Consider the following 20050-nt stretch of genomic DNA (forward strand, 5'->3'; position numbering starts at 1 on the left):
AAAGGTCAGTTCTGGCTAGAATTAAGTATTCTGAAATGAGATGCAAATCAAAGTGTACTGTGAATTGAAAATTAGAACAAAAGTCTCATCTTTTCTGAACCTTAAATATTCACTTTTACTAAATCATGGGGCAAAACAAAGTTACCTTTCCAAAAGCAGACAAAAAATATCCTCCAAACACCAACTAAAGCAATGAAACAGACAACAAATTCAAATAAGGGAGAAATAAACTGATCCTGTATTGAGAACTAATAAAGCAAAACAAAACTTATCACCTCTATAAAAGTGTTTGTTAAGGGTTGCAATTACTTCAGTCATTTATTTTTTTAAATTTTATCTTATAAAATAGAGGGTAGAACTAGGTAAGGTAGCTCATAGCTTAATCCCCATACTAGGAAGACAGAAGAAGGCAGATCTATAAATTCAAGGCTAGACTCATCTACACAGCTAGTTCCAGGAAGCCCTGTTTTGAAAAGTGAAAACAAAAACAAACAAACAAACAAAAAAAGAAAACAGGATAGTTTTGTTCTTAATTTCTACTTTACAAATAGAGTAAAGTTTTACACAACCAGCATACTTTTGTACTTAAGCCTATTTCAAAAGAAATCAGAACGCAGGTTCTAGTTATTTTTATTTGGTTATTAAGACTAAAACCATTGATTGTAAATTAGAATTTAGGAGTTCTAGCATTGTGGCATTTATTCTAAATAGGTTTCCTAGTTCACACTCATTTTGGTTAATTTAAATAATTGAAGACTAAAAGTAATTTTCTTTCAACAAGGAAGAATTCACATTTACCAACTAGAAATTAATTCATGTTTTCCCATTTGTTATAAACATTCACCTTTACATGAGCCAAAAACTGACTTTACTTATTATAAACAGAAGAAATTTTTATATACCCCTTGTAAAATTTTATCTATAAATAAATGCTGGGCTAAGATATAAGAAAACTTAATCAAAGTCCTACATTGCTTCAGGGTAGCTATATGTGAAATTAAATTTTTATTGTATCAAAAGTTTTACTCTATAAATATTTATTTATTTCTAAAATTGGCAACATATTTAAAAACTTTAATTGGTCTATATTCAAAAGCACTGGAGATACAGAAAAATTTGCTTTCAGGAGACATGGCCTTATTCTGTTCACGTAGGGTAGTTCTTTCAAGTAATAATGAAATTTTATGTGAAGTGGAGCCATCCCAGCTATGGTCCTAATAACTTAATTAGGAAAAATTTAATCAAGAATTCATCCATCATTTTGGTCACTGTACCTTTTTTCTCTGATTTGTCAGAAACTTTTCCTCCAATGGGAGAGTAAGTAGTATCCATGGACTCGGTCCCTGGGTTCCCATTGCTAATTCCATTCGCATAGATCTGTCCAACTGGTTGCAACTGCCACGTCAGGCCAAACAAGTGTACTGCTGCAAGAAAACAAGCGTATATTAACTCATTCTGACTCAGTTAGAAGGCTGCTAAACCAGCTCTCCTTTTGCACCTGAAAATATCATAGTCTGAGGTCCTCTAATTAAGCCAATGGACTAGGAGTATTACATCTATATTTACAGATATAGTTATTTTGTCAAGTAGCTGATGTTAAAACACTGAGGTGGAGGTTATCCAACAGGTAATTTTAGAAACTGTAGGATTAGTTAGCCAATTACAGTGGGATTGTTCTCAGTTTCTCCGGGCTGTGCTCATGTGTGCTTCTACTTTCCTTAGTCATGTGACTCTAATTACACACAGAAACCACTACAGAATAATGTGGATATGACCAAGCTCACTCAGTCAGTCAACAGGGTCTTGAGGGAGAGAGGAAGGATTAAAGAATGAATAGACAATTAGAAAATACTATAGTATGACTCCAGCAAATTTATTTTTTTCTCAGTTTACTTTTACATCATTCTAGATACATACAAAGATAGGCTCAGTTCTAGGTCAAGGAACAAGCAAAATAAAAACAAAATAGTCAAGAAACAAACGAGGCTATAAGCAAAGTCCCATGGTGGTCACTGTATCTAGGGATTTATCAAGATGATCAAGATACAAGGAACACATTCCTCAGCTGTATTTATCTTTAATCTTGTCCTTGTCCTAGTCCAATGTAACTATTCTTGCCTATATCCTTGAAGTGGCACCAAGAGTTCTCCACGTGGAAAGAAAAATTTCAACACAGGATAATTTTCTGACCCTGCTAATCTTATTTGGCAAATATTTATTGTCTGCCTAGTAAATATAGGTGCTTTATAACTGCTACAGCTATTGAAATCTAGATGCCTATTTGGGTAGGATTTCGTAGGATTACAAATATAAGAGAATCATAATACTATGTAGAAGAATTGACATAATGTAGCTTTAATTTTCTATCAGAAGACCAAGAAATATTTCATAATATCAGTATGCAGGAATATGATCATACATGTATTTTACATGAAGTTATTAAAATGTAATGAGTTTTGTGCACAGTAATATGGCATTATTAATAAAAGCAAAACCAAACATGAACATAATAAAACTTTAAAATTTTGACTTGTTATGTTTCAAACATTTAGTTTCTATTATCTGTAACAGTATCTGATAATAATATTCCAGAATTATAAACTAAAAAATTGGTGTGTGATTACTGGGTGATATATTAATAAGGCAAAATTATATAGTTATTAAAATCATATTGAAGATGTCAAACAACTACATGGGAAGTATTCATGAATCATCAAATGAAAATAGCAGACTCCCCAAAGGTATGAATTATATAATCTGAATTGTGTAAATGTGTGTGATTGTGTATGCATGTTTTCATATCTAGAAAAATAATGTGTTGGAAGCAACATGTTAATGGTTTGGGAGCTTATGGATGATTTTAATTTTCCTCTTAATGATTTCTACATTTTTTATTTTAAAATAAATGGATTAGAAATAAGTTAAATTGTTCTAGATTGATGAAGAACAACTTTACAGAGGAATTACTATCAGAGATAGGTATTTATATTTATGTCATGCTTTGAAGCATGACAGAGATGGGTAAGGATGAGGGGAAGGCTGAACAAAGTACTACTTTATAATGTATAGAATGGGTTTGAGGAAAATAAAGTTGTTTGGGTTCATTGGAGCTTAGCTATGGCAGATAATGGATGGTAAAGCCAGAATGGTAGCTTTGAGGCTATATTTTAGAAAACTATGAATGTCACACTTAGATATTTGCCTTTAATTTATTGAGAAACAGAAAAATAACTATGTTTCTAAGAATATTATATGGTCAATTTTATTTAGGGATTTAAAATTTGATAGCAAATGGCATTATTGGCTGTTTCAAGGCAAGTGAACAGTATTGAAATACGTTTTGTAGAAAGATAAGTCAAGTAACATTGCAAAACAAATGAGTGAGGGAATGTAAAATATATATCAAACACACAAATTGGAGTGGATTTTCATAATGTAGGTGAAAATAGTTTCTAAATTAAGGTAGTATTGTAAAGTCTCAATTATTTACAGCAAGGAGTCAATAGAGTTTCCTTAAAAGGAAATAGTAAATTTAGTAACAACGTTGTACTTAAGGTTCACAGAACATCATAGAAGAGGGAACAAAAAGACTGTAAGGGTCAGAGGATCTGGGAGTTTGTAATGATATCATGTCTCCAAGAAATATCATGCATGTATATAGGTGTAATAAGACATCTATCTGTCCATTAAATTAATGGGAAATTATTTTAAATGGTTTTGATTTACAGCCACAATAACCAAAAGAATGCTGGATCCACTAAAATATTTAGGAGATTCTTCACTTATCTTACAAGTTATTGTGGTTGGATCTGTATTTTATTGATAACTAGTTGAAAAGGTAGTTTTAGGTGGGATGAGAGGAATGAAGTAATTCATCCCTAGAGAAACAGGGCTCCAGGGACTGATGTGGCATCCAGATAATAACGCTTTATACAAGATGTTTGAGGTTAGGAAAAGCATATATGCATTGAGTCCATAGTTGAAGTTGTGAGTGAGTGAGGCCACTGGAGAAATACCCAGGGCAGAAATTAGATTTAACCTCTATTTTTTTGTTTGGTTTTTGTTTTGTTTTCTCAAACTCTAAGGAAAGACAAAGAAGAAAAAAGTAAATTTGTCTTTTACTTTAAAATTTTCAAACCTTATTTTTAATGATGGTTCTTAGACACTTTAACTTCCTTTTCTTTGTAGCCCACCACCCACAAGATATAGTGGAAAGGAATATGGGGAAGTAAACCTGTTGCTTGTTTTTTTTTTTTTTTTTTTTTTTTTTTTTTTTTTTTTTTTTTTTGGAGCAAATCCTATCTGTGTTATGTGGAAATTGGAAATTCAGTTTACAGGTTAGTAGTATTAGCTCAATCGACTCCCAAACTCTTCAAGGATGCATCAGCAGTCCAATTCCGTAGAGTCAGGATAGCAAACAAGAATCAGCATTGGTGGGACTACCTAGCAGAGACAGCCAAGCCTCACTCAGCTTTGGCTTAAATCAGCAGGAGGGACCCAGAAGAATACCAGAAGTTCTCAGCTGTGACTCTCTGGGAAGCAGAGATCAGGAAAGAGGAGAAACCCACAAGCATTGCATAGCTAGCTGTACCAGCAAACCAAGCTCTCTGTCATTCCATGGAGTCATATGCATACCCTACAAACATCACATCTCCTTCATGTGCCTTGATTCAGCATGGTTTTTGCCTTGGCACGTGCATCTAATCAGCCCAAGTCCTTGGAAACTACAAGAAACTGCAGGATACCACCAGTTTTTGGTGTGTTTCTCTCTATGCAGCTCAACTAAGCAACCCAAGGTGGATGAATACATGCGTGTTGTTAGCAAAGAACCCTTCTTCACGCCCTTTAACATGCTTGCCTTAGTAGAACACCTTCTCTTCTGTGTTTGCTTCAGCAAAACATTCTGTCAAGTGACTGCTTGAGTCTTTGACACACTTTCATGTGTTTGCCCCAGCAAAACACCATCCAAACAACTTTCCAAAGAAACCTTATATTTCCACTTCACCTGTCCATAAACCATCTCATGGTTTTCTTTGTATTACTAGGGAAATTGAGAGAATTTAATTTGTACTTCTATCACTCATATTATCATGTGAGTAGGTGACTAAAACTGAGACACTAGCCAGAGAGTCCATTTAAAAATCATTCATCTATTTTTAGTTGGGGTGAAAGAGATTTCTAACATTATTTCTAAGTAATCTTTAAAACTTGAAAGCATTTAATTCAAAGACAAAGCTACTTGATTATTCTCTTTTTTTTCAATTAATGGAGACAATGAACGCTAGAGGATAATAGATTTGAGGAATATATGTCCTATTGATAAAGCTGTATTATTTGCCATTGTTGAGGTTTCTAGGCCAAAGGACATGAAATTTGGTTACTATTATTGTCTCAATTCATGGTATTTAGATGTTTATCACTATGTTAGAAAGTTTGGTATATTCTGGTTCCCAAAATAATTTTTGATATTACAGATCATGTTGAAATAAATTTTATTTCCTTGGTTCAATTATTTTTGTGAAGTTAGATTGACCATTTATAACAGAAGACATAATGAGTATCATTTTAAAGACCAAAAGAGCTATTTTAAATACTTGATTTAAGTTCAACCAATTTCCTGAGGAGACTAGAAAATAAGAAAAAAATATGTGTAGAGAGACTGTCATTTTAAAATATGTAAGAATAGGATTTACTTTCACTGTCAAAAGAAGGCTGCTTCAAACCAATCAAGGCTGATACAGAGGTAAGGACACATTAGTAGAATATTCTGTAGCAGCAATGAAGCATTATAATTTTTTAAGTATATTATATGTTGCCTAGGGAGCAAGCTGTTTAGAATATATATTTCTGTGAATATAAAATGAAAGTTAATTACTTGCTACAGATCAAGGGTACCAAGGCAAGGTGACTGACCTTCTCCTCTTCCAAATTGAATTTCCATATGGTGAGTTTTGAAAGGAATACAAACAATGCATTTATAAGCAGAAAGACTGTGGCCACTAAAGAACTATGGAATTCTATTAGAAACAAACACAGTTTGTCCATACTAAGGCACTCAATAAAAGTATGTTAATTTGTGATGTGTCAATGTACCACTAGAATGACTTCACAGTAATTTACAGGTAGGGATGACCTTTTTATTTGGGAAATATTTTCAAAGTATGTGCCAAGTACACTGGGAATGTTTGAGATGCAGGAATAAAATAGAAGGAACTGGAAATTATCATATTATATAACCTATACTCAGATATAGAAGGCTTATGTTTTTTTGTGTATGTGGATTGATTCCAGGCCTTAGTGTATGTGTGCATGTAGACACAGATGCACACACAGCTAAAATGAATAATAGACAAAAATAATTCATTAATTATTAATGTGTACTGGCTGACATCTTTGGAAAGAAGATTGGAAAGGAGATGAATCAAATCTTTTTCACTGTCTTAAACCCAAGTATTTTCATCTGAATCAACTATATAGAAATAAGGCAATTACTAGATAGCAATTTTAAGTTATATTCTTATGCTAATCAAATAACTATTTTTTGTAAGGAACTTGCTATTTTAGTGTTCAAAGTTGTCCAGAACATGGTGACAGATTATGATAGACCAAGAAATATGTGGTATAATATAAATGATAAAGTAGAATTTTATGGAAAAAAGAATCAGAAAAGGAGATATTTTTAGGCAGTTATAAGTTCTAAGAGGAAAAATATAAGTATAGGTGCAGATAGTTAGTATTGTCAATATTACAAGATCTAGAATCACCTAAGAGACAAGCCTCAGATGATGACTGTGAGGAATTACCTTCTAAAATTAGCCTCTGGGTATACTTGAACGGATTATCTAGATTAAGTTAATTGAGACAAGGAGACCTAGTTTAACTGTGGCTGACATCATTAGAAGAGCTGGAGTCCTGCTCTGAATTTAAAATAAGAAAGAATGAAAGCTGAGAACCTAATTATCTCCCTTTGCTTCCATACTGCATATCCAATGCGACTAGTGACTTCCCACTTCTCTCACTATACTTTCTCCGCCATGATGGAACATATCATCTAACAGAGCCAACATTTTCTGCCATATGTTGTATTTGCCAGTTGGGTTTATCATAGCAACAGGGAAAATAACTAACACAGGACAGTAAGAAGGGGCAGAGTTTCTCAACCTGGGTGTCATGGTGCCTTTGGGATGGTATATCAGATATTTACATTATGATTCATCACAGTAACAGAATGACAGTTCTGAAGTAGCAACAAAAATAATTTTAGGATTGGGGGTTAGCACAGCATGAGGGACTGTATTCAAGGGTCACAGCATTAGGAAGGTTGAGAAGCACTATCTATAGCAAACTGTTCCAGATACAGGGAGTATAGATACAAAGGTCTCTAAGGGATTACATGGAATCTGCGAGGAGCATTAAATAGCTCAGTGTGAGGTGGGTCAGGAAGAGTGGTAGAAAAAAGTCATGCCTATAGTCACTAGTCCCACAATCCTGTTATCTCACCAGTCAAACCCACTTCTCAGCCAGTCATCAATAAAGAAGTGAACAGAAACCGATAAAGCTAAACTTTCACAAAAAAAGTGCTCCAATGAGTTAAGGTAGGTATTAATATAGTACTTTATCCAGAGCAAGATTAAACTTGTCGCTCTTAATGACATACTCACAAATGCACATACTCAGAGAGGAGGCAGACTATCCAGGGTTACTACTTACTTTGTATTTTACTGAAATCCACTGACTAGACAGAGCGTGTATGCCAATTCAGATCATCCTGGAGTAATGTCTTCCCAACAGATTAAGAATGACAGTTCCTAATGGCCCTTTAACAAATGTTCCCTGCTGCTCAGCACTATACAATTTGTAATTATTAGACCTCTTTTATCCAATTGTAAAGAGCTATGCCCTGAAATCGCAAGCTCATTACAAAGTTAAGTTTTCAATCGGAATATCATGCTATTTCCTGTTGCCAAACACAGTCCACAGCCAAACACAGGCCTAAGCCATTCAGGTTGCACATCTTATATCTACGTTGAAAACATTCTTGAACTTCTGAGTCTCAAGGAGGTCTCTAGAAGCAGAAATCCTCCTTGCATATATCTATAGAAAAGGTCAAGTTATTACATATATATCTTTGCAACGTCTGTTAGGGAGTTGGACTTTGTTTCCCTTAAATGAGCCTCTTGGTATTTAGTAACACAGTTAATAATGCTCCCTCATTCTATTTCCCTTCAAGAAACACACGTTTAGCCACAATATTCAGACAACAGCAATATGAGAAATGCAAGTAGGATAAATTCTGTCTGTGTTTTCCAATAGGATAGCCACTTGATGCATGCATTTACTGAGCACATAAAATTTGCCTATTCCCTTCATAGGAAGAACAACAATATCAGCTAAGCAGACCTCCCAGAGCTCCCAGGACTAAACCACCCACCAAAGAGTACACATGGAAGGATCTATATCTCCAGATGCATATGTAGCAGAGGATAGCCTTATCAGGCATCAATGAGAGGAAAAGCCTTTTTGATTCTGAGAATGTTTGATGTCCCAGTGTAATGAAATGCCAGGATGGGGAGGTGCGAGGGGGTGGTGGTGGGTGGGTGGAGGAGCATCCTCATGAAAACAGGGGGAGGGAAATAGTAGCGGGTTTCCAGAGGGGAAACTTTAAAAGGGGATAACATTTGAAATGTAAATAAAATATCCAATAAAAAAAGCACTTTAAAATTTTGCCTAGTCAGGATCAAAGGCAGTATGAAATAGGAAATATATAACACATTAATATTTGCATATCAATTATATATTGAAAGACTCTTTTGTTATAATTTTATTGAAATTTATTTTACTTATATTTGTGTTTTAAATAAATCTACCAGACTCTTAAATCACATATGCAGTTCACATATTTCTATTGAACAGTGATAACTTCTATTACCTAGAATAGCTCATAAAGATATATTTTCTTTTTCTTCCACCTGATTTTTTTATTGAATATTTTATTTACTTACATTTCAAATGTTATCCCCTTTCCTGATTACCCCTCAGGAATCCCCCTATCTCTTCCTACCTGCCCCTGCCTCTATGAGAGTGTTTCCCCACCCCCACACACTCTCCCATTTCCCTGCCCTGGCATTTTCCTACATTGATGTGTTGAGTCTTCACATGGCCAAGGACCTCTCCTCTTGTTGATGTATAGCACTGAGTCTACCAAAGCATTTTGAAAATATCTGCTGACATATTTGCCTCAATGGGCATCTAGTTATCATCATTTTTCTGTCCCTGGTTCCAAACTCAGCACTCAGTTGTTACCCTGTATTCCATTATCCACTACTTTTGAAATACAATAATGACTTGAATGGCTCCAGTACCAGGCATGGTTTTCCCTATGTTGATCAGCTTATAAGCCAGTATATGAGTTCTATTTCTGTATCCTTAGGAATATATTGCTATATAGGTCAGTTTTGTGGTTAATAGGCACAACAGCTGGGTGTGACTGTTTGTTCTCTTCCTTAGAATCTTCTGGTACTATTAAATCTAATCCTCAGGATGGAGATTTTCAGGACAGATACTGTGTCTGAAGCACATGATGTCTTCAGCATCAGGGATATATATTTAGCCTCAAGGAGGTACCCCAAGATAAAAGCATAGCTTATATTGCTTTGGGAGTCTCCTGGGACTCCCTTATCTGATAACTCAATAGGTGATTTATCTGTGCCCTTTAGTTAGTTTGGCTAAGTTTATCTCTCTTGTTGAGTTTCTTGAAGAACCATCTCCTGGTTTTGTTGATTCTTTGTATCCTTCTCTTTGTTTCTAGCTGGTTGATTTCAGCCTTGACAATTTTCTGAGGTCTAGTCCTCTTGTGTGTGCTTGCTTCTTTCTGTTCTCAGGATTTTCAGGTGTGCTGCTAAGTTGCTTCTTTGGCATCTCTCCAATTTCTCATAGAAGGTGCTTTGTGTTATAGATTTTCTTTTTACCTCTGCTTTCATGGAGAACCATAAGTTTGGGTACGTTGTGTGTTCATTTTTCATTGAATTCTATCAAGTCTTTGATTCCTTTATTTCTTTGTTGACGGAGTTTTCTTTGAGCCGAGAGGTGTTTAGTTTCCCAGAGTATGTGGGGTTTCTGTTTTTTTTTTTTTTTTTTTTTGTTATTAAAGTCCAGCTTTAGTATGGGGTGATCTGATAGGATGCATGGGATTATTTCAATCATTTTGTATTGGTTTACAGCTCTTGGAGTGAGCATTGTCAGCCAAAATGGCATAGCTTTATATAAGCTATACATGTACATGCATACAAGACACTTATATGCTTTATGTGCAATTTTATACTGACTTTTTAAATACATAAAAATTAGAACCAACATAGCTCTTTGTGTGAAAGAGTAGTGATGTGGTCATATTTTAGAATCCTTTGCAAACCCATTTTAAGTATCACCTTTATTCCCAAGGGGCAGATTCTCTCACAGAATCTTAAGTTTGCTAGTTTTTGCCTAGGCTGGCTGGCTAATAAGCTTCAGCCATACTTCTCTTTCTGTCTTCTAATATCATGCACTACTGTTACAGGCACATATGGCAGTGCTAAGCTTTATAATGTGAAAACTTGGAATCCAAACTTAGGATCTTTTACTTGTTCAGCAAGTATGATTACCTTTAGATACATCTCCTTGGTCAAATTTTATGCTTTTATTTTAGTTAAAAACAAATGTGAAATTCTTGCAAAAAGAAATGTCAAGTCATTAAAAGTATTTATGCTATGCATCTGAGATTGGAAGAAACTAAAGAGACAGGGCAATTCAATGCAATATGGGATCCTAGATAAGACACTGAAATAGGAAGGACTGTGGAAAAACTGCAGATATCTCTATTAAACTCCAAACTCAGCTAATAGCATCACAGCTAATAGCATAATACCATTGTTAATTTCCCAGTTTTACCAAGTCATTATGCTTTCACAAATTTCTAACTTTCAAAGACTATCAGTTACATATACAAAAATTTCATACATTTATTAGGCCTTTTCTGTGAGCCTAAAATTATTGGGAGAGGGAAGGAAAATGACAAAGAGTGTGAGAGAAAAGAAAGGCGGGAGGGAGAGAGGGGAGAAAATGGAGACAGATAGAGAGATGTGGTGATGTAGGGAGAGATGCAGAAAGACACAGAAACAAAGAGACTCACATAGAATGAATAAGCAATGCACTAGTACCAATTTTTCTGGTTTACAAAAAACACATTTTACATATCCTTTCACAGTTTTACCTTCAGTAACTTCATGATGGTGGCTAAAATCAGCCTATGGTAGGTGTCACCGTGTCTTAGAAATAAACAAATTTTTACTCAAGGATCTAGGTATCAAATATGTATGAATGAACCACTGAATGCCCTTTATGTGCTGACAAGGCAAGATTTATATGGCAAATGTTGCAGAACAAATGCATATCCCGTGATTCTGTTTAAATAGAAAACATGTATCTCTACAAAGACCAATTCACAGAAACATATTGAAACAAGAATTATTAAACTATGTGTCTTTAGAACTGGAGCTAGAGGAACCCAAAGAATACTTTAATATTTTAAACTATTGTTGCAACCTCTTTGCAATGATGTATATACATATATTTTAAGTAGAACATATTTTAGTGATAAATAATACCTTTATGAATTTGAATTGGATACAGGCATTGGGTATTTTTATCCCTTTGTAGTTTTTTTGTGTGTATTTAAAACAGATGTTTCAAGCATTTAAAAATGTTTTTTAAAAAATAGTTAATTGATTTAAAAATTTTCATGTATGCACTGAATTTATATAATTTTCACATTCTTATACTTTCTCCAAATTCACATTTTTCGAAATTTACTTCCAAATTTATGGACTGTTTTCTTTAATTATTATTGCCACACACACAAATATACAAATGAAATATAAATACAACTTGGCCCATGGATCCTCTTAGCCTCTCTTAGCCCATCTCCATCTTTTTGTGTCAGTTGCTGATATCTAGAAACACTTTCTACCAGGGACTCCCAGTGCCTGAATCTCGTTGAGACTCAGGTTAATGCCTTACTCAACCATCATCAGAGAAGAGGCTTATTCCTGCAGTAGGTGGGAACTAGCACAGAGACCCACAATTGGACAATGTGCAGAGAATGGGAGACCTTGGAAGACAGCCTTAAGTGGGATGTATTCATTACACCCCTCTCAGGGATCATGATATATTCAGAAGAGAAAATGGAAAGAGTGGTAAGATTCAGAGGTGATGGATGGCTCCAGAGAAATGTTCTTCAGACACAAGAGAACTAATGTATATATAAATTCACAGAGACTGTGCCAGTGTGCACATGACCAGTAGAAGTTCAAATCCGACTGGGTTCTAGAACTAAGATTCTAAAGTAGACTTAGGATCCTACCCTAACCAAGGAGCTATCTCCAGTTGATACATACTAGCAGAGAAATATTAGTTTTCTCCAGTGGAGTCTCACTGGATATATTAACAGTGCAGTAGGGCAGACACCATACCTAACAGTAGATGGCCAACACAAAATGAACTCTATTGCCGTCATTCAGTATTTTTTACACTGTTGTCTCAAATTGATTTGGCTTTTCTGTGTGTGTGTATTTTATGTATGAGAGAGTTTTGTATGTGTTTTTCTTGTTTTTTTGTGGTTTTGCTTTTATTTTCTTTTTGCTTTTTTTCTTTTAGTTCATTTGGCTTTTTGTGTGCTTGTTTGTTTTTTAAAGAGATAAAGAAAGCCCTGAGTTCGATAGGGAGGTGGGGAAGATTTTGGAAGAGTTGGGGAAGGGAAAAATCATGATAAGTAAATTGTATGAATTTTACTTCAATGAAAATAAATAAAGGAAACACAAAAAGATATTGCTATAGAAATAATCATTTTTCAACACTGTCATTAAACAAAAATAGTTTTGAGGTCCTATTCATATACATAAATTTTTAGGGATGATTGCTTAGTTTAAGATTACTAATTTAGGGTATTAAACTCTGAGGAAGACCAATTTCCTCTCCCTCTTAGAAGTTATTAATAGCATGCATATATATTCAAATATATATGTATATGTATATGTATATGTATATGTATATGTATATGTATATGTATATGTATATGTATATGTATATGTAGATGTAGATGTAGATGTAGATGTAGATGTAGATGTAGATGTAGATGTAGATGTATATGTATATATATTCATCTAGGAGTGGGGACCCATGAGATTTTTCCCATCTATATTTGTCTATCAACCTGTGAACAATTGTGTGCCCAACTTCAATTAATATATTCACAACACAGTTTCTGCATCTAAGGTTCAGGGATTGTTTTAGAAAAGGAAGTAAAAAGATTGTGATATTCAGAGGACGAAGAATCCTGCAGCAAGAATATCTTTTATATATGATAGGAAAGCAGCCTCCATAAAACTTCAATAATAGGGTTTGCTAAACAATATCTCAATAATAGGTAATAGTTTATTTTATTTAATTAAGTTAGGAGTATATGTATGTGTGTGTGTAGTGTATCTGTGCATGTGAGTGCAGGTGCCTGTACAACCCAGAAGTGGAAGACAGACCCCTGGACCTAGAGTTACAGGTGATTGGGAGCCACCTGACATGGATTCTGGCACCAGAACTCAAGTCCTCTTCAGGAGTACAAACAGCAATATAGATGTGGATTCCATATCTACTAGTTGTAAGATCTTTGGGGGTATCATTTTCTATTTTGTTCTAAATGATTATGCTCAGACTATTTGAAATCTGCCTTATCAATAAAGTCTGATCATTATGGTAGATGTCACAGAATAAAAGTATATGACACATTCTTGGGTCCATTGTTTTTCCAGTTTTGTCGGCATTTTCTGCCCTTCACCAGTTCCCTTACACGTCTTGCTTCACTTTCCTTCATGCTTCCAGCTTTTGTACTTTACTTCCAAAGCTTGTAAAAGCTACATATCTACTTACATGTTGGACAGTTCCTATCCTGAAAAATACACCAAGTTACATCACCCAGATGGTGACCCCTGATGACTGCAGGCTTTTAACTGAACTCCAACGGCAAACAATCTCTTCGGACCATTGCTTTTGTGGACATTATTTACACTAACCACTTCTGCAATCAGAAATATCATTGCAAATGTAAACAATACTTGAGTTAAATATAGTGATGGTAAAGATTACAGAAAGCAGTTTATCTTTCTATTTTAAAACAAAATCCCATTTTTATTATGTTAAACATCAAAGTGGTGTATGAGTGAACTACAATCTTTGATAAATTACCTTTCTATCTCAGTTTTATCCTGGTAATAACCAGATTATATGTAGGATAGAAACCTATTAGTTTTCAGTGAAGCATTTTTAGAAACTAAATAAGGACCTTAATGTGTGTTTATTTATGACTGTCTTATTTTGCCTCACCAATTTCATTTAAGTTCTTCTTTTCCTACAGTTATACATCTATTTCTTTTCACTGAAAATATTTTCTGGGCCTTACTACATAATGGCAATAAATAAAACTTACTTCACTGTCCATTTTCAAAGCAATTTCAAGGCAGTCAATATGGCTTTGAGATCCCCTTAAAATAATTTGGCAATCATAAACATTTGTTGTGCCAGGTATGGGTAGTATTTATTTTGAAAGAAAGGGCATTGCTACTTTTCTTAAGAGAGAAAGGAAAATCGTTTTAGCTTCAAGCATTTTATAGTACTTTTAAATGAAATAATACAATTATGTACCAATTAATTCTGAGACAGTGAAACAGACAAGGAGGACACCTTTCTTGTTGTTCCATGTGCTTTGAATTCTCCTCTTTCCTCTCCTAAATGAAAAGAATAATTCTCTGTGGCTGTATGAGCGCTTTCATTCCTGCTTAGTATAGCCCTCATTGCATCCAATACTCAGGCTAGAAAAGATTCTATCAAAGTAATAAATCATCTTAATATCTCAGTTCTATGTTATATTATCTTAAAACTTTCATTTAGTATGTATTTTATATTTTCCATCCAAAGCTGCAGCAATATTTATAAATAACATGTCTATTTGGGTACCTTATCGCAGGTTTAATATATGATCTCCATTTGCAGTTGCATAACAGGCCCATCTGTGTAGCCCTTATCAGACAGACACAGTTATTTAGTGCTTTCTTCTCAAGTCGCAGTACTAATAAGTGTTCTCTAGAACTCAAATTTTAGTTTCTCTCTGCTGTTATTTGCTTTGTGAATTTGGGAGAAATAGTACCATAATGATAGACAATTTTTTTACTTTCCAGAATAATGAAGCAAAAAATATCCATTTAATCAGGATCTAGCACTTTCGATTGCCTAAATTTTCCATTCATTTCTCATTTTAATTCATCTTTAGCTTAATGAAGTTTTCCTTTCATTGGGATTCAAACTATTGTCTAGGATATTATTGATGATGAATAATAGGGACTTTTAAAGTCCCTACATCCTTTCCTCCTGCCCCCACCTTGGGTTTGAGTACATATGGAAAAATATCCACATTTTTCAGAAAGATCTAAGCCAAAATTTCATCTCTGGAGATTACAAAACAGACTGACTTATGCAGTTCTCTCTCCTTCTTATGGATTTGTCCTATATATTTTTGTATTTAAAAGTAAAAATCTCTTCATTGATTTATGCTTCCAATCTTTGGTAGTAGTTGATGCTTTGAAATGCTTTTGTGATTAGGTAACTTGTTCTATGTCAGTCTACGTTTTACTCTTTAATAAAGTGATTCACTGTTCATAGTCCAGATTGCCATTGATTCAAAGAGGATTCCTCTCCCTCTGTCATCCAAGTGCTAGGATAATAGGACATGCTATCAAAACAAGCTTTATGTTTTTTAATTTAATATAGAAGTTCTTCTTGAGTTTTGGAAAGAACTTCAGTTGTAATCTGTGCATGGCATTATAACTATAAAACAAGTTTTTAACCTAACTTTAAAAATAATTGGATATTTATGTCCATTTCAAATGTTATCCCCTTTTCTGGTTTCCCCTCCAGAAACCTCCTATCCCATACCTCCTCCTCCTACTTCTATGAGGATGCTCCCCCTATCCACCCACTCCTGCCTCATTGCTTTAGGTTTCCTCTACACTGGGGCATTGAGCTTTCACAGATCCAAGAATCTCTTCCCCCACTAATGCCAGAAAAGGCCCCTTCAGCTACTTCAGTCATTCCTCCAACTCCTCCATTGGGGACACCATGCTCAGTCTGATGGTTTGCTTCAAGCATCCACATCTGTATTGGTCAGGATCTGTCAGAGTCTCTTAGGAGACAGTTGTATCAGGCTCCAATCAGCAAGCACTTCTTGGCATCAGCAATAAGTGTCTGGATTTGGTGTCTGTATATGGGGTGGATTCTGCAGGTGGGGCACTCTCAGGATGGCCTTTCCTTTTGTCTCTGCACCATTCTTTGTTCCTGTATTACTTTTAGACAGGAGGAATTCTTGGTTGTGGGTCATTTCAGCTAATTTCATCCCCATGGGGTCCTGAGGGGCTCTTGCTTTCCTGGCATCTGGGACTTTCTCATTGCTACCCCCAGTTCCCCATCCCCCATTGCTACAAAACTCTGTTCAATTTCCTGATAGTCTGTACATCTCCTCCATCTCCTCCCATACCTAATTCTTCCCCTCTTTCCCCCCTCTCCTTGTCCTTTTCTCCAAAGTAATTCCCACCCTCAACTTTGCTTGATTATTTTGTTCCCTATTCTAAGTAGGACTGAAACATCCACTCTTTGGTCATCCTTTCTCTTGAGCTTCATGTGGTCCATGAGTTGTATTGTGGGTATTTCAAGTTTTTTGTCTAATATCCATCTATCAGTGAGTACATACCTTGTATGTTCTTTTGTGATTGAGTTACCTCATTCAGGATATTTTGTAGATCCTTCCATCCACTGCCTGCAAATTTCATGAAGTCATTGTTTTCAATAGGTGAGTCGCATTCTATTGTACAAATGTACCACATTTTCAGTATCCATTCCTCTGTTGATGGACATCTGGGTTCTTTACAGCTTCTGTCTATTATAAATAAGGCTGCTATAAACATAGTGGAGCATGTGTCCTTGTTATATACTGAAGTATCTTTTGGGTATATGCCTAGGCTTAGTACAACAGGTCCTTAGGTAGTAAGTATTTTTTTTAACTTTATTTAAAAAAAAACAAAGATAAATGTACAAATTTTAGGCATTTTGCATAAAAGTATATGAATATATTTTATAAGATTGTAATTAAGTACTTGTGGGTACATATACATACACATATGTATATATGTAGCAATAATATAGGAAAAGAGGTTATTAATTTGAGGAGATAGGAGAGAAACTGGGAGGGGCTGTAGGAATGAAAGGGGGATGTGATACAGTTCTATTTTAATTAAAATATATTTTTTTCTTTTTTCTTGAACTTCACATAGTCTGTGAGTTGTTTCTGGGGTGTTCAGAGCTTTCTGGGGTTAGTATTCCATTATTAGTGACTGCATATTATGTCTGTTCTTTTGTGACTGGGTTATCTCACTCAGGATGATATTCTCTAAATGCGTCCATTTTCTTAAGAATTTCGTTAAGGTAGTAAGTATTATATCCAGTTTTCTGAGGAACCACTAACTGGTTTCCAGTGTGGTTGTATTAGCTTGCAACCCCACCAACAGTGGAGAAGTGTTCCTCTTTCTCCGCAGCCTCTCCAGCATCTGCTGTCATCTGATTTTTGGATCTTGGCCAATCTGACTGATGTGAGGTGGAATCTCAGGGTTGTTTTGATTTCCATTTCCCTGATGACTAAGGATGTTGAACATCTCTATTGGTGTTTCTCACCATTAGGTATTCCTCAGTTGAGAATTCTTTGTTTAGCTCTGTTCCCCATTTTTAATAGGATTATTTGGTTCTCTGGAGTCTAACGTTTTTGTAGTATTTTTTTTCATTTTAATTGGATATTTTCTGTATTTACATTTCCCAACCACCCTCTCCCACCTCAGTGCCTTGGTGTTCTACTACACTGGAAAAACGAACCTTCACTGGACCAAAGGCCTCTCCTCTCATTGTTGCCAGACAATGCTATCCTCTGCTACATATGCAACTGGAGCCATGGGTTTCTCCTTGTGTACTCATTGGTTGGAGTTTCAGTCCCGGGGAAGCTCTGGAGAGTTTGTTTGGTTGATAATGTTCTTCTTCCCATGGGGTTGCAAACCCTTTCAGTTTTTTCAGTCCTTTCTCTAACTCCTCCATTGAGGTCTGCGTGTTAGCTGCAAGCATCCTTAACTGTATCTGTATGACTCTGGCAGAGACTCTGAGGAGGCATCCATATCTGGCTCCTGCCAGTAAATACTTCTTAGCATCAGCTATAGTGTTTGGATTTGGTGGCTGCATATTAGATGAATCCTCAGGTGAGGCAGTCTTTGGGATGATCTTTCCTTCAATCCCTGCACCTTCATTTGTCCCTGTCCTGTAAGAATTTTGTTCTCCCTTTTAAGAAGAACTGAGGCATCTGCATTCTGACCTTCCTTCTTTTTGAGCTTCATGAGGTCTGTGAATTGTTTCTTGGGTATTCAGAGTTTTGGGGGCTAATATTCACTTATCAGTGAGTGCATACCATGTGTGTTCTTTTGTGACTGGGTTACCAGTGGAGAATTCTTTGTTTAGCTCTGTACCCCATTTTAATAGGATTATTTGATTCTCTGGAGTCTAACTTTTTTAGTTTTTTGTATATATTGGATATTAACCCTCTATCAGATGTAGGATTGGTAAAGATCTTTCACAATCTGTTGGTTGCTGGTTTGTCCTATTGAGAGTGTCCTTTGCCTTACAGGATCTTTGCCATTTTATGAGGTCTCATTTGTAGATTCTTGATCTTACAGCATAAGCCATTTTTGTTCTGTTCTGAAAAATGTCCCCTGTGCCTATATTCTAAGATCTTCCCCCCTTTCTCTTCTATTAATTTCAGTGTACCTGGTTTTATGTGAAGGTCTTTGATCCACTTGAACTTGAGCTTTGAACAAGGTGATAAGAATGGATTGATTTGCATTCTTCTGCATGCTGACTGCCAATTGAACCAGCACCATTTGTTGAAGAGGCTGTCCTTTTTCTATTGAATGCTTTTACCTACCTTGTCAAAGATCAAGTGACCATAGGTGTATAGGTACATTTCTGGGTCTTCAATTTTGTTTCTTCGATCTACCTGCCTGTTTTTGTGCCAATAAAATTAAGCTTTTATAACAATTGATCTGTAATAGAGCTTGAGGCCAGATATGGTGATTCTTCCAGAAGTTCTTTTATTTTTTAGAATAGTTTTTGCTATCCTGGGTTTTTTGTTATTTCAAATGAATTTGCAAATTGCTCTTTCAAACTCTATGAAGAAATGAGTTGGAATTTTTGATGGGGATTGCACTGAGTCTGTAGATTGCTTTTGGCCAGATAGACATTTTTATTATACTACTAATTCTGCCAATTTAAGAGCATGGGAGATCTTTCCATTTTCTGAGCTCTTCTTCAATATTTGTCTTCAGAGGCTTGAGATTCTTGTCATACAGATCTTTCACTTGCTTGGTTAGGGTTACACTAAGGTATTTTATATTGTTTGTGATTACTGTGGAGGGTGTTAATTCCCTAATTTCGTTCTCAGCAAGTTTATTCTTTGAGTAGAGGAAGGCTACTGATTTTTTGAGTTAATTTTATATCCAGTCACTTTGCTGTAGATGTGTATCACTTGTAGCAATTCCTTGGTGGGTTTTTGGTGTCACTTAAGTATAATAGCTTATCATCTGCAAATAGTGATATTTTGACTTTTTCATTTCCGGTTTGTATCTATTTGACCTCTTTTTGTTGTATAATTGCTCTGGCTAGGACTTCTGGTACTATGTTGAATAGGTAGGGAGAGATTGGTCAGCCTTGTCTAGTCAGTCCCTGATTTTAGTAGAATTATTTCAAGTTTCTCTCCATTTAGTTTGATGTTTGGTACTGGTTTGTTGTATATGGCTTTTAATTTTAATGAAAATGAAGGCACAGCATGACCAAACTTATGGAGCACAATGAAAGCAGTTCTAAGAGAAATACTCACAGCTCTGAG

General features: G+C 35.3%; 1 protein-coding gene across 3 annotated transcripts in view; it reads right to left on the reverse strand.

Moving 5' to 3' along the window:
* TENM1 (teneurin transmembrane protein 1) overlaps positions 1 to 20050 on the reverse strand; it is a gene marked incomplete at both ends in the record, with an annotated part of 585996 nt that overhangs the window by 295465 nt on the left and 270481 nt on the right. For 2 of the 3 annotated variants that reach the window (XM_080911094.1, XM_080911092.1), the window contains one exon: positions 1275 to 1424. In XM_080911094.1, the coding sequence (XP_080767220.1) occupies positions 1275 to 1424 (150 nt within the window). The remainder of the gene's footprint in view (positions 1 to 1274; positions 1425 to 20050) is intronic. The other variant, XM_080911093.1, reaches the window with a different exon arrangement.

This window comes from Micromys minutus (genome assembly GCF_963924665.1).
Source record: "Micromys minutus genome assembly, chromosome: X".
Classification (NCBI taxonomy): Eukaryota; Metazoa; Chordata; class Mammalia; order Rodentia; family Muridae; genus Micromys; species Micromys minutus.